Here is a 15,146-nt window from a genome sequence, read left to right as displayed (position 1 = left end):
ATTTTGCATTGCTCTGCACTGGTCTGTTATTATAGCTTTTAGAGGAACGTTAGACATGCAACTTAACCATTCTCTGAATAGCCACACAAATGTTTCAGTGTTCTCATTAGATAATAGCCCACAACAAAGCAAAATTGACTGCCCATGGTGATTAACTCCTACAAACGGAGCAAATGGCATATCATATTTGTTTGTCAGATAAGTTGTGTCAAATGAAACCACATCCCCAAATGCTTTATAAGTTGCCCTACTCCTTGCATCCGCCCAAAACAAGTTTCACATGCGAACATCTTCATCGAAGTCAATTGCATAATAGAAGTTTGAATTTTGTTGTTGCATCCTATGAAAATAAAGTACAACTGATTTAGCATCTCCTACCCCAAGCCTCAATCTTCTCATACTCTGAATATGATCCCTTGCATCTTGTTCATCAAATGTTAATGCCTCATAACCCCCTGCTTCAACAACTATAGAATGAAAATTCCTAGCCACCCCTATCCCTACTTCATCGTTTATTTCTAGTCTTCTCTTCACAAGGGTAAGAATTCTCTTATTCATTGCAAAATGTCGTGAGTCACTAGGAATCAAGTCATGCGTATGTTCAAGGACAATTGTGGTCAACTTAAATCTTTCATCATTTTGTAGAGTTGCTCTAACCTTTGCTTTACACTCAATGAATGATGACAAAGATGGTTCGAGAGGGTGTACTTTTGATCGTTTTGTTCGCTTGCGTGCCCAAGTATATTCAATTCCAAAGTATTTTACTTCCCTATCTTGTCCAATATTCTGTGTTCTATAAGCTACAGCAAATCCGAGGTGCTTCGCATATTTTGCATAAAACGAATATACTTCTTGCTTTGAGCTAAATTACATGTCCTTCTTATGTTCTTCAACTTCACCAATCTCATTTAATGACGGATTGTTTTCTGCCTCTTCAACTTCCTCACTCTCATTCAATGAAGGATTGGTTGAATCAATGTCCATTGAAGCGTGTAGCTCATGTAGCTTCAAACCAAATAGAAACTAAAGTGTAAGTGCATATATGTGCATTTCAATTTTTCCAACTGAGATGAAATTCAACACTGGTATTAATTCAACAACACTGAGATTAATTCAACACATTGATCTCAATAATGAGTAATGAGTTGATTAATTCAACACATTGAGATTAATTCAACACTGAGATTAATTCAACACATTAATTCTTACACTGAGATGATCTCAGTGATAAGTTGATTAGGTAAATTAAGAACACTAATTAGGACTTTCAGGATAAATGAATTAATGATTAGGACTGGATAAATGATTAATGAATTACTGATTATGACTGGATAAATGACTGGATAAATGATAAATGAATTAATGATTAGGACTGACTATGAATAATCTTGAAATCAGAGCAGATATATGGACTATATAATCTCACAAGCATCGCCAAAATAACTCGTTGCTAGTGAAGTAGGATCTTTTTCGCATAATTCTGTTATGAGTTTCAAATTACAATGTGGTAAAACAAAATTGTATTCCTTTTTGTGTTTTTTTTTTTTGTCTTGCTGAGGGGCTCGAGGAGGTTGATTGATTTTAACAAACAGAATCAGAAGCAAAAGGCCACCCCTAATTGATTTTAACAAACAGAATCAAAAGCAAAAGTGCACCCCTGATTCCACGATCTTTCTTGCTCGTAAACATATGGTCAAAAAACTAAAACTCCCAAAAAGAAATTTATGTTGCGGTGGTACTGAATACTGATGCAAAAATCAAACTAGGGTGGGGAGTTCAAAAACAAACTGAAAATCTATGGTTGAGTTAAGTTGATTACACAGTGAGGGAAGTCCTGATTTTTTATGTGAACTCAACCAACACATAAAAAATCAGGACTTTCAAGATTTTAATTACACAGATTAGCATCAGGACCTTCATCAACCAACACATAAAAAATCAGGGCAATTTCTTTATGCGGACTTTCATCAAACAATTGGCATGCATACTACCATGGAAATGTTTAACAAAGGGCTTGCTTCCAGAACAACCAAAATTTTTTTTTTCACATACACAGATCAATAACGAGATGTTCAATCTGTGTCTTACGAAATGTTGACCACAGATCAATGTTAGCAAAATAAAAATGCATCTCAGAAACGAAATGTTGACCACAGATCAATGTTCAATCAATAACGAGATGTTCAATCTCGTTCCTACAGTTCATCTGTTTGTTTTGTTTATGAGTAAGAGACAAATGCATCTCAAATTACTTACCTACATGCACAGATACAAAATGGAGATTCCGCACAGCGGTAGACAGTGGTCAGCGACGCCCGTCAGTGAACACCAGGTCAGTCGTCGTCGTCGTCGTCTCTCTCGCCGTCGTCATAGTGGTGGCAACCTCCCTCTCTCTCCCTTCTCTCCTCTCTTGTTGCTGTTTTTTGTTTCATTTTTCTTCATCACTTTATGCAAAACACGTGAGCTCCACGTGCATCAAAATTTCGGAGGGAAACATTTCGAGCCATTCGAGCCATTGGCTCTTTCGGGCCCTGTAACGGAATTGTTTTATTTATAACTTTTAATTTTTTAAATTGAAACATCAGTTGTTTATGTCCACAAAATAAAATTGATAAACAAATATCCAAAAGCTACATATTTTTTCCTTTTTCTTTTATTTTTTCTTTTTTTTAATATATAGGATATTTACAAATGAAAAATATTTGACACCTCAAAAAACTTTCCATAATCCGACTTATAATGATGTGATTATAAGTGTCAATTTTTATACAAATATAAGAAGAGAATTAATCAAATTATACATTTCAATTAATCACATACTCAAACTTTCACTATTTCAAGATATTATTTCGCTATAATTCCAATTAATAGAATATTCAACCCTTAATTTTTTTTTATCGAATTATAGTCTGATAAAAATTTAAAAAGATGAAACCTTGGAAATTATTTTCCATCAAAATTGATGAAAAGAAAAAAAAATGGGATAAGAATGAAGGTACTTTTAAAAATTGATAAAAATTTAATGAAAAAGTTAAAATAATTTATATCAAATCAATTTTTTTATTCAAATTTAAAATCAAATTAGATAAAAAAAAATTAAAAGAAAATAATGAAAGTTTAAAAATATTCTAAAACCTTCTTATTCTTACAGATTAGAAATCTGTGTGCGTATTATATTTATATTGTATTTTTAGTTATAAAATTAAAATCAAAAGAAATGTAACTTAAATTATTGAATTAATAACTGAAATATCATATCAATTATTATTAAATATCACTTCGCTTTACATTTAATAATAAAATTGTATATTTGTCTTAATTATGACTTTTAAATTTGTATATTTTCATAACAAGAAGAGGTATATCATAACTAATGTAACCTCATTTAATTACGTTTAACTTCTTCTTCTTCTTCTTCTTTTTTTATTACAAATTATCAATTTTGCACTAAATAGATTTATATATATATTTAAATTTTTTAAACTAATAATTTAAAACGTTATAAACATAAAAATTAACTTATAAATTTTATGTATACCACAAAATAAAATATTAAATTACTTTAACATATTTATAATGATTTTTTTTTTTTTTAAATTTATGAAGTCTCGTGCATAGCACAGGTTACCACTAGTAATCAGAAAAAGAAGAAGGGGGAAGGTAAGAGACTGATATGGTGCGACATTGTAGAGAGGGTTGTCACTATGAATGGTAACGGGTCGGATTTTTTTGGGTTTTACGCTCGAATTCTTACTTTTAAACTCCACTATTTTAATGATACGATTTCATATTTTACCTTAACCTTGATGGTTTTAACCTATCTATCCATATATTTTACCCTACTTTATCAATGATCTCCCAAATGTTTTAACTTAAAATCGAGTTGTAACAAATATAATCAGATCAGGTAATTTTACCAACCCTAGTTGTTGCGGGTGGAGTAGGGTTGAGGTTCTTGACGAATACGGTGGCAGTAATGCTGACGGTGATGGTTGGAAGTGAGGTCTAAGATTTGAGTTTGAGAAGATAAGAATAAGTTTGATATTATTGTCAGTATAATGAGAAGAAAATAAAATTTTAAATTTTTAAGAAAGGTGTAAAAAGAAAATAGATGTAAGGAATCTATTTGTAGAGTAAGTAGAATTACCCTTAATTTTTACCTTGGAAATGATATCTTTTTGGCTTTTCGACCTCGGCCAAAAATTAAACATAAAAAATGTCCAAAAACAACATTTTGCCCAACGGGATGACAAAGGAACTATCCATACAAGGGAAAAAAATTTCAAAGTAAATCCAAAACATCACAAAGCTGTAAACAAATAAAGGCTTGTTTAGGCCGATTGGCGTTAGGATTATTAAAAGATAGTGCAAGAATGAAAAAAAATAAAAAATAAAAATGAGAGAGAGATAATTCAGAGGATAAAAGTGAAATTAATCAAAAGACAATAAAATGAATTCACACAAAAAAAAATAAGAGTTCTTACCTAAGTAGATAAAAATATAGGTTGTTGCTTCTTCCTCTCTAGTATCACATTTAACAATGAAAATTTAAATTGAAACCAAAAATTGCTAAGAAAGGAATTATGGAGAGAAAGGTAGTGTTTGATAAAGTTCAAAATTGAAGATCACAGGAATAATTTAAATTGTTTGGCAATATAAAACTGTACAAGCCTATCATAAATTTAGACGGAAAAAAAAATGATATTTTAAGGAAAGTGAATTTGTAAACATGTGGCAACAAATGATTGGATAAATATAATTTATTCGGTAACATAATACCACAGTAATTCAAAAAGAATTGATGTAATGAGAAAAATCTGCAGGGATTTTGAAAATGGTTTAATTTAGGATTAGTTTTGGTAATTATAACGGGTGTAATGAGAATTTTAATTTTTTTCTTAATGATGTAATGAGAAATAGGTGTGAAGAGATAAAATTGTGATGCAAGTATCATTTTCCAATAGAAAAGAAGGGCAAGATAAGGGTAAATTGTTGGAAATGGTTATAAAATTCTGGATAAAATTAGAAGTTTTTCCTAAGTTTGGTCTATGTTTTAGGTGGGCCCCATGCGTCGATTTTCACGGGTCAAAGTGGTAACGCGTTCTATGCCGCGTTGTGATTCACGTGGTATATTTGGTTGCTCAAAACCATTACTGAGTGAATGAAAAATTGAAGCCAAAGTGTGCTCCATGAAAATGGAGTTTTGGTGAAAATTCCTTGAGGTTGTAAAATGCCTTGTCCCACATTAATTTGATGGGAAGTTTTGAATGGGTTTATAAGGCTTGGGTTTGGTACTTGGAGTGTGCCTCAAGGGGTATCCAAGTGTTTTAGAGGGAGATGTTATGTACAAAATGGGCTAGACCCATTAGACCCAAAAATCACCACACGCGCGCGCGGCGCCGTTGTTCGGTCGGGCGAGCTGGCTTGGGTGCGTGGTTGGGCTTGTTCGACCTAATACTAATCTTTTTGGGCCAAAAACATTTGAATTTAATTTTATTGTACATCCAAACAGGGCCCTTCCCGAAATAAACTAGTCTGGTTTTTAACGTACATCCAAACAAGGCCCTTCCCGTTTTTTGTATCTGTTTATATTATGAACCCAACAGATTCAAATCTGTTTGAATTCAAAATCAACAGGTTTCATACCTGTTCAATTCAAAACCAGCAGCCACCTTTACATCTATAAATAGACTATCCTCCCATTTGGATTTTACTCTAATTTTCGTACTCCATCCTCTGCTATAAATATCTGCATTTTGCTACATTTAATTTCTAAAAGAAAGAGTGTAAACACTTAGTGTGTTCATAAGGCAAACAATTTGTAGTGCTGCTATTGTTTGTAGTAGATCATTTCATCTTGGAAGATAGACGTCCAAATTCTGAAAGCACCGTGGAGAGGACGAATTTGTCTTAAGGACACAGTGTCAAACACTGGACTTGATCAGATTATAATTCGAACAAATTAAATCAAGTAAGTTATTTAATTTATTTTCAGTGTTATTGTGATTTATTTAAATCAGATTTTAATTTTATTTTTGTAACAAAATAAAATCTGTTTTTATTTATTTATTTTTATTTTGAGTTTGATTTTTATAATCAAACAAATTCTCTCATTTCCTTTATTTTTTTATATTCTGGTTGTTGTTCAGTACACAACAGAATTTAATTTATTTAAATAGAGTGAAGATTGTCCTACATAAATTACATTGCTTAAAATACGAATTATCTTATATGGTTTTGAAAATTATATCATGTCCATTGGATTTTTTAATTTCATAACAAGTAGTCTATTTTATTAATAAATCATCAAATCAATTAATAATTTTTAATGATATCATAAATATATTTTAATTAATAATTTAAGTAATTTTATTATTGTATAGAAAAGTAGTTAGAAATTTTATTTTTTTAATAATTTTGTTAAATAAAAAATTTCAAACCACAAGAGACAATTTGTACTTTAAACAAATCTCATGAATATATTTATAATTTACACGTATATATTACAAAGAATGAAAATAAATAGACAAATTAAAAAAAAAATTGAAAAACATAGTACACGAAGAAATAACACTCAAAAAGAAAAACACATGAATTGTTACCCTAAAATTTAAGAATAAAAAACAATCGAGCTGGAGGCGGAGGCGGTGGTGGAGGCAGAGGCAGGGGGCGGAGGCGGAGGCAACGGCGGGGCTGCGACGAGCTGCGACGACGACTGAGACGAGGCGACGGCGGGCGACGATCGGGCGGAGGCGACGACGGGCGGAGCTCCTCTTCTTCTTCTTCTCTCTCTCTCTCTCTCTCTCTCTCTTCTAAATTTTGGGCTGTTCGGGGGGAGAAATTTCGGGAAAAAAATCATTTCTCTTTTATTAAAAGACTTTTGATTTGTTTTGTACAAGTTATGAATGACAAAGTTATAGCACTTTTAATGAATAGAAGTTTGTTAACTATTATATTAATTCTGCTCTCGTTTGGAAAGTAGGTTGGCTTTTTGACTTTTTAATTTTTTTGGCCTGGGGCTAAAAAGCCTGGTTTAGGAAAGACTTTTTGACTTCTTTGACTTTTTTTGTGAGAGAGGAGTGTAATGATTATGGGTTAAATTTGATGCTTTGTTTTTTGTTACTAAAATAGCCTATTTTATTTTTTATGACTATTTTAGCCCATAACCCACCAAAACCAACTTCCCAAACTATGCCTTTGTCTTATTTTACTTCATTTGACGGGTTAGTTAATACAATTGTTATTTTAACAAAATTATTTCAAACTAGTCACATTTGAAAAATTTTGAGAGACTTTAAATATTTTGTGTGAATATATAAGTAAAACAAATAGTAGAGTTTGGAATATATAGACAAAAAAATAATTAAATAAAATGAAAAATATTATACATACATATATTAGCTAATAAAAAATGATGTCTATAATTGAAATTACTCTCATGTGTGTATTCTTTAATTATGAATGGCATAATTATATTTTTTGTAATAAATAAAAAAATTATACATTGTTGCAAGACAACCCTTCTTGATTTGTCGGAAGACGGTTGGAGAATCGGGAGCAATTTGAAAATTTGATAAAAAACCAACTTTTTAGCCTTTTATCAAGTTTTCTTAAAAAAAACACTAAAAAAAGTCAAAAAAAAGAACTTTTTACCAACTTCTCAATATATATAATAATACACAAAATATACTTAGATGGACCTAAAAGTAAAAATAAAAAAAATTAAATAGCTTTGAAAAAAGTCCATTAAAACTAAAAAAAAATGTTTTTTTTATGAATTTCCTCCCCACCTATATTACCCTTTAAAATTTACAAATTTGACAAAAAAAATGCAGCCCATCATTCTGTCTGTATACAAATTTTGTTGGAACACCGTTAAATCTTCCAAATCAAAAAACAAGTAACACTTGTCTTAATCATTGTCAGTCGTTTTGTAAAATACAGAAAATATATTATATCCATAATGGATTTTTATCAAATTTTCTTACTATCAAAATAAAATAATAAGCTATGCAAATTAGCATTTCCACCTTGCTGATAGAAACAATACAGTAAAATACTTCTCATAGAAGCATATAAGCATTCTACAATCACCCATTTTGCCAAAATTTAACTATGAAATAATAGAATAAAAATTTCATTGATGTTTCCTGCTTCCCATTAAAAAGATTATCAATCAAAAACTCTGCATCAAAATTTTAAAGACTTTCCAACAAAATGAGATTATGCAAGTCTTACACCAGAAAAAGAAAGCTCATGTAACAACAGATCAAGCCTCAGTTACTGGATATTCGAAGACAACATCTTTACCAGAAAGCTTCCGGTACACTCCAGTAAATGTCTCAAGCTTGTACTCGGTGTCGTTGCGTGCCTTGGGATCCAAAAATATCTGTCACAAAGTATAGGACATTGTCGTCACAGAAGTATGCACATAATTGTAGGGGACACCCAAAGAACAAACAGAAAAGAACAATTTTCTTGCCACCATATAAAGCTTGCAATTAATTTGACTGTCTTCTCTTTTTTTTACATTGAATAATTACCTTGATTATCTTTGACCCGTCAATCCTGTATCTGATGCGCTTTCCAACAATCTCAGCAGGATACACAACATCCTCAAGCATGGCATCATGCACAGATGTAAGTGTGCGGGACCGTGGTCTCTGAACAGCAGAGCCTTTCTTTGGTGGCCGCATTATTCTTCGGGTGGCAATGAGAACGACATCCTGACAACATCCAATAATGACTGTACGATTAAATAACATTCAGAATAGCCTGGAAGAAATGGTCTACCAATAAGCAAAACATTGATGATGTAGGCTTCTAGCTGGTAATTACATGTCAGTGAATGAATCTTGATTGGCCGTTTCAACAACAAACTAGTTTAAAACAAGGACAAAACAGAGAAAACAAATACTTGAATCAAACAAAAACACTCAAATTCAGTATCCAGATCCCACAAAATTCATTCATCCGAAGTCTCACTACATGAATACTAGAGATGGACTACTCAACGCGTGATAAGTTCTAACTGAATTGATTGAACAATGCTTTTTTGTAAGTTAAATTGATAAAACACACAAAGATCATCTTGATTTGTTGACTTTAAAATTCCATTTCAATGATTCATAATTCATCTAAGTGACACGGTTGGAAAAAAATTCTCAAACCAAAGATTAGAAAAATCAGATTTTATAATAATCTTCTTTTAATGCTTTCAGCAAAGCAATTAAAGTAGGACCCATAAAGGACCTGATATATCCAGATGATGATTGGGAACAATTTTCTAGGAAGTTGAAATTGTTGAGTAGATAAGAAACGAAGATAAGTAAAAGCATAACATGAGGTATATACAGAAGTAACATTCCAACTGATCAAGACAACCAAAACATTTCCAAGTACAGGAAGAAATCAGGTATTCTCTTCATAAATAAGTTTTTGGATATGATATACTATTATGCTTGGGAATGATGGGTCTTCTAAACCTCCATTGGTATATCAACCATAAGCAAAAACAAAATTGGCAATCGTTTGGTCATAACAAATAAGATTTACAGTTGGAAACACAATTTTATACATATGAAGCTTACCTTCCCACTGAACTTCTTCTCAAGTTCTCTGACTAGCCTAAGATGAATCTTGCGAAATGCTTTCCTCAATCTATAGGGAACATGAATAACAACAGCTTTGCGATTTCCAGACACATCAATTTGACTGCAAAGAGAGAATAGTTTATCATTATAACGAGCCCATATCATTAAAAATTGTCGAACATATTAACCATACAGTAAAATCCTTACACTGCAGAGTTAATGTAAAGGTCTTTCAAATCACTTTTAAGCTCCAGGTTCGTATTTTCCAAATCAAATAGTGCCTGCAAAGAGAACAAGGTTTGGAAAGTTCATCATATGCTCTTTCACGCTGCAAGATACTTATGGACAAAGGCCGTAAAGATATCTTCAACAACAGAGAAAATGACCTGTGCAACTGTCTCCTCGAATTCAGTGGGTTCAGCATCCTTATCTTTGTGGATCTTCTTCCTTGAAGTGTACATTTTGACAGATCTAGTATTAACAATTGGGATAAATCAAACGTAACATTGGAGTAGAATCAGAGATCAACCTAAGAGCAAGATACTTACGCTGTGAAATGTAAATAAAATATAACTACAATTCACCTAGTTTCACACACCTAACCATGGACTGTGACGACGAAACTAAGTGATAATTCATTTGACATTACCAGAAATAAAATGAGAGAAACTAACCAAGGGCTGTGATGATGAAGCTCATGAGCTCAACCATATACATATGCATATCCTAGAGGTGTGGGCACACACTGAGCATGTGCAATTTAAAACAACCATGGAATTTATTTAAGTTTGAATCAGTTAAATCTGAAAAACTTACAGAGGTTTAAAACAGAAGAGCTATTGGATTAGAAGTATTTTAGGTATTCAAAAAACTGAGACAAAGCTTCAAAAAGTTGTGTGCTTTATATAATATAGTACAGATGCTATTGATACACACAAACATACATATAACTGCAATGATTTCAATTCTAAATTCCTAGACAACTTGTATATTATTTACTCGCATTGCTTGACTAACCCTATCAGTTAAAATTCTTCAAACAGACAGTTGCTACATCAAATAAAAACGATAAGTCATACTACATCAAATTTCTACAAATTAAAAGTTCAATCTTTCTTTTTTTCAAAGAAAATTTTCGATTTTTTTTCAAATGACATAAGAAGAAGAAGAAGATATCAGAAATGATCAGACTTACCGATCTAATCGAAGGCGAGGATGGAGCTACAAGCTGCTGCTGAGGAGGCGCGCAGAGAGAGACGAGAAAGATGGAAATTATGGAACCCTAGAAGATTTTATACTCCTATAGTATTTTTCTTCAGAAGATTTTTTTTTTTTTTGAACGATCTTCAGTATATTGTATAAATAAAAAATAAAATAAATATATTGTTGCTGGGCTGGACTAGACACACATCTAAATTCCAAACTCAGCCCGTTAATTAAATGGGCCTTAGAAATTGGCCCAACTTTGTGTTATAGCATCTCTTTTTCAAACTCAAAAAATAAAATTGAAAAAAATAAAAATAAAGGTAAATTACGGGTCAGTTTTATGTTTTATGTGATGGATTTAAATATTTATAAGTCATTTACACTATGAGTCAAGATATCTTAAATTGTTTTTTGCCTCATCACTTTTAAGAATATTGACAAGTAAAAAATGAATAAAAGACTTGTAGATAAATAAATTTGGTTAATAAAACCTGCAATAAGCTTCCCTTGAAATGGGCCAACAAGCCAATACCCTGGCTAGGGTTAGAATTTAGAGGACAAAGATAGAATTAGAAATAGTGTAAAAATCTAAAAAGGAATTATTAAAAAAAATGGTTCAGCTTGTCTCAAGTTGAGATCAAAACTGGATCCATTCAGTTCGGTCCATAGGGCCCATTTTGGGCCCGTTTTGATAATCCGAACCACTCAATGTGTAGAACTCGTTGAGTACTACATGCTTGTAAGAAATCACGTTGATCGGATATCAATAACTATGTGATCAAATCAATTTTGTATAAAAAAAATGGACGGTGAAACAATTAACGGTTGATAAAAAAATATTTTGTTCACATAGTTATCGATATCCGATCAACGTGATTTTTTACAGACATATAGTACTCGACGAGTTTTACACATTGAACGGTTCGGATTATCAAAACAGGACCTATGGTGGGCCCCCACAAGCCTAACAACACGGTCCAATCCGATCTTAGACTGGACCAAAGGCACTGCCTAAAAAAAAAAAGAAGCTTAACTTTATTTACCTAACAAAAATCGCTCATTACATCCCTAATTTTTTTAATTATATTTTTATTTCTATTTAAAACTACCAAACTGCACTAGAAATTTGAGCCTGAAATCTGTTGAAGAGAAGTTTCAATATTAAAAGCACATAAAAAGATATATTTTGTTTTGGGAAGTTGATAAAAAGTGATTTTTTGGCTTTTAACCAAGCTTTTAGCTTTTTTAGACAAATGATTTGAGAAGTTGGTAAAAAGTGACTTTTTGACTTTTTTATTTAATAATTTTTAATGTTGTCATATCATTAAAAATAATGTAAAATGACCAAAATACCCTCTTCCCATTTGCAAATTACGGAATTTGACCTACTCTCATGTCTAGCTCCTTAAGTGAATAAAATGGATTGTGCATCTGGGAAACTTGTACACTGTGACATGTACATATCATGGATATGCAAGGTTTTTTTAAAAAAAAAATAATAATAAATAAAATAAAATAAAAAATACCCAAAATATTTTATTTTTACCTTTAAATGTCTTCCATAAAAATAAACATACAAATTGTATAAAAATTTGTTCAAAATAAAAAATAAAAAATAAATAAAAAAAACCATTGTCTTATGATATTCAGCTTCCAGCTTCCCAAATGGGTTTTAGAACAAAAGTAACTCCTCATATGTAAATAAAAAATAAAAATTGTATATATAAATCATCATAAAAATAAAAAGAAAAATACAAATAAAAATTCACTGGGCCAAAATAACTCCTCATATGTAACCATATATATTATTCGTAAAGATTAATTACAGCCGTAGCTCATGGCGATTTTGCACCAACACATTTCTAATAGATTTTCTAAATTCATTCATTTCTATATCATCATCACCCGTTGGATCAAGCTCATCATCATCACCAACACCCGCTGCGTTGGGCATGTCGTTAAAAATAAAATGTTCCGTATTAGCAACCCTGTTGAATGCTTCATCTTTGTTTGAGTTACGGCGAATGAAATTATGCAGTGCCATTGAAGCCCCAACCAATGGAACTTGCACTTTTCCGAAATCATACCGAGGCATGTTATGTAGAAAACCCCAGCGCGCTTTCCACACTCCGAATGTACGTTCAATTGCACTCTTTAACGAGGAGTGCACTGTATTAAAAACTTCGTTCGCGTTACGTGCTCGTCCAGTCACACGGAACTGTTCTTGGTGATACCGACATCCCTTAAACGGTGCAAGAAAGCCTTTCTGATTCTTGTACCCTACATCAACAAGGTAATACTTTCCTGTGTGTGTCCAAATAATTTTAATTAGGAACCTTAGTTAATAAAAAGACAATAAATCAATCATGATATTGAACAGTGCCACTTCATTTTACAATCTACTGGGTATGGGAATTTTTTCACCGGATCTTGGGTAACTTCGTTAAACACTCTACTGTCATGCATACTACCCTCCCAGCCGCAGGAGATAAAAGTAAAACACAAGTCAAAATCGCAAATTGCAAGGATATTTTGCGTGTATCATCCTTTACGACCAAAATATGGCGGTGCCTCACGCGGCTTCAAATTTGCCTCCACATGTGTCCCATCCAACGCCCCAATACAGTCCTGCGTGCTCACATAATGCAAATATGGCATAAGGGACTAGTAAAATTACATTTTGGACATACACAACTATTTGGACACATGGCAAATTAACGAACATTTTACACCTCACCCTGAATGGCAAATATTTCGGTTGTGACTCCAAATATGGATGTCTACTATTTTAAGGCCTTGTCGGTTGGCAGTGGGCTCGTGTAAATTCCTTCATTGCTCTAAGAACACGCTTAAAATGACGCCACACTGTCTCCCCTGAGTGTTGGAAGCGGTCTTCAATATCCCAACTTGGGAAGCCTCGCAACACGTATATAAACATCCCCACGCTCTCAACTACATCAATACCATGCGGACGCTCCGGGAGTTCGAGACCAAAATCGGCTACTAATGTGCTACACAATTTTATGAACACATCCCTTGGCATCCTAAAATTACGTTGAAACGCCTCCTCTCGGCCTATAAGCATCTCCTGCATCCATAATCTCCCAGTCAACGCAGATGTGTGAAATGGAGTCCTATCAACATATGAGTACTCATTGGCCACGCGTGCAATTTCTAGCCATATCATTGATGTTGTCATTTCCATCTCTCCGATTGTCTCTCGTATCCACGTATTAATTTGGCCATTGCACACAACACCTGTGCTATTACTCACTTGCGGATCCATTGATGCTGTATAACAAATTCAACCAAGAAAAAAAAGAAAAAAAAAAAGGTGATTCCAATGCATAACGTATGTTACTCTTGCAACCATGCAAGCCTATTAGAATCAAATTTGAATAACGAGAACACACCTTTACTAGGGGAACGTCAGCTGAAGTGTGAATATCTTAACTGCTACTAAAATTTCTTACCCTTGTGATGCGTATGTATTGGACACCCTTGTGTACAAATAAATAGGTAGGCTTCCCCAACTACAAATTCATTCCTGTGGGCACGTGAATACCTTGCCCAAGTATTTGTACACCATCACATGGGCAAGTGTACCCCCCTTTAGCAGAACTATCAATTCACATAACTTTTACAAAAAGTATAAGATTCCAATTGCAGTCACCATGTACAATAGGTTTCACTTTTTGGATTTATATTAGTTGTTTAATTGAGAACATGTCTTTTTTTTTTTTTTTTTTGCTCTAAATTAACTTATTGTACTTTAATTACTTTTTCCCAATTCAATTGATTTTCTTTCTTTTTCTGCTATTAGATTGAACAAGAAATGTTGATTCCTTTGCAGCATTATTTCCATATTTTTCTACTTTTCAACAAGAAGTGGTTCATAGGCCACTGGAAAATGGCTCTACTTTTACTGGTCTGCAGAGTTATGTCAGGAAGGGTTCATAGGCCACTTGAGAATATACAAGAAATGGTATAAGATTATGCAGGTACATGCACAAAGGTATATGTAACATGCCCGGGGGGTACCCGCGCGCGTTAAACAGTTCGGACCCCCGAGATCTCTTTGATCTATTCTCACGAGTGCAATGTGAAACGTAGATGAGAGTCTAGATTTGGCAACTTTTATTGAAAATTCATTTTATTGCAATTTTGTCAAAAATGGACTGCGTCATCAGATCTCAGAGTCGCCACCTAATATTTATTTTGGGAAAATTAGGAAACCCATAACTCGTGCCAAGGCCACTGTTCGTCGTAACCAAGGATGCTTGGCTCGGAACCTTAGGTATGAGAGGGGAAGGTCAATAATGAGCACCCCCGCCCACCCGATCAAAG

The 15,146-nt window shown here is 32.9% G+C and overlaps 2 protein-coding genes across 2 annotated transcripts; both read right to left on the bottom strand.

Annotated features, from left to right (window-relative positions):
• Positions 1-276: 276 nt before the first annotated feature.
• On the bottom strand, positions 277-984 carry LOC145824409 (protein FAR-RED IMPAIRED RESPONSE 1-like). Its single transcript, XM_082924055.1, has 2 exons — positions 872-984; positions 277-769 (listed from the first exon to the last, which is right to left on the bottom strand). The coding sequence occupies exons 1-2, from the start codon at positions 982-984 to the stop codon at positions 277-279; spliced, it is 606 nt and encodes a 201-aa protein (XP_082780181.1).
• Positions 985-8,035: 7,051 nt separating this feature from the next.
• On the bottom strand, positions 8,036-10,958 carry LOC114261403 (small ribosomal subunit protein eS7). Its single transcript, XM_082867409.1, has 6 exons — positions 10,789-10,958; positions 9,980-10,064; positions 9,801-9,874; positions 9,591-9,714; positions 8,544-8,726; positions 8,036-8,389 (listed from the first exon to the last, which is right to left on the bottom strand). Exons 2-6 carry the CDS (start codon positions 10,052-10,054, stop codon positions 8,270-8,272), a joined length of 576 nt encoding a protein of 191 aa, XP_082723535.1. The 5' UTR covers positions 10,055-10,064; positions 10,789-10,958; the 3' UTR covers positions 8,036-8,269.
• Positions 10,959-15,146: the final 4,188 nt, after the last annotated feature.

This window comes from Camellia sinensis, chromosome 4 (assembly GCF_055761805.1).
Source record: "Camellia sinensis isolate YWXY chromosome 4, ASM5576180v1, whole genome shotgun sequence".
NCBI lineage: Eukaryota > Viridiplantae > Streptophyta > Magnoliopsida > Ericales > Theaceae > Camellia > Camellia sinensis.
This window is presented reverse-complemented; position numbering and strand designations above follow the sequence as displayed.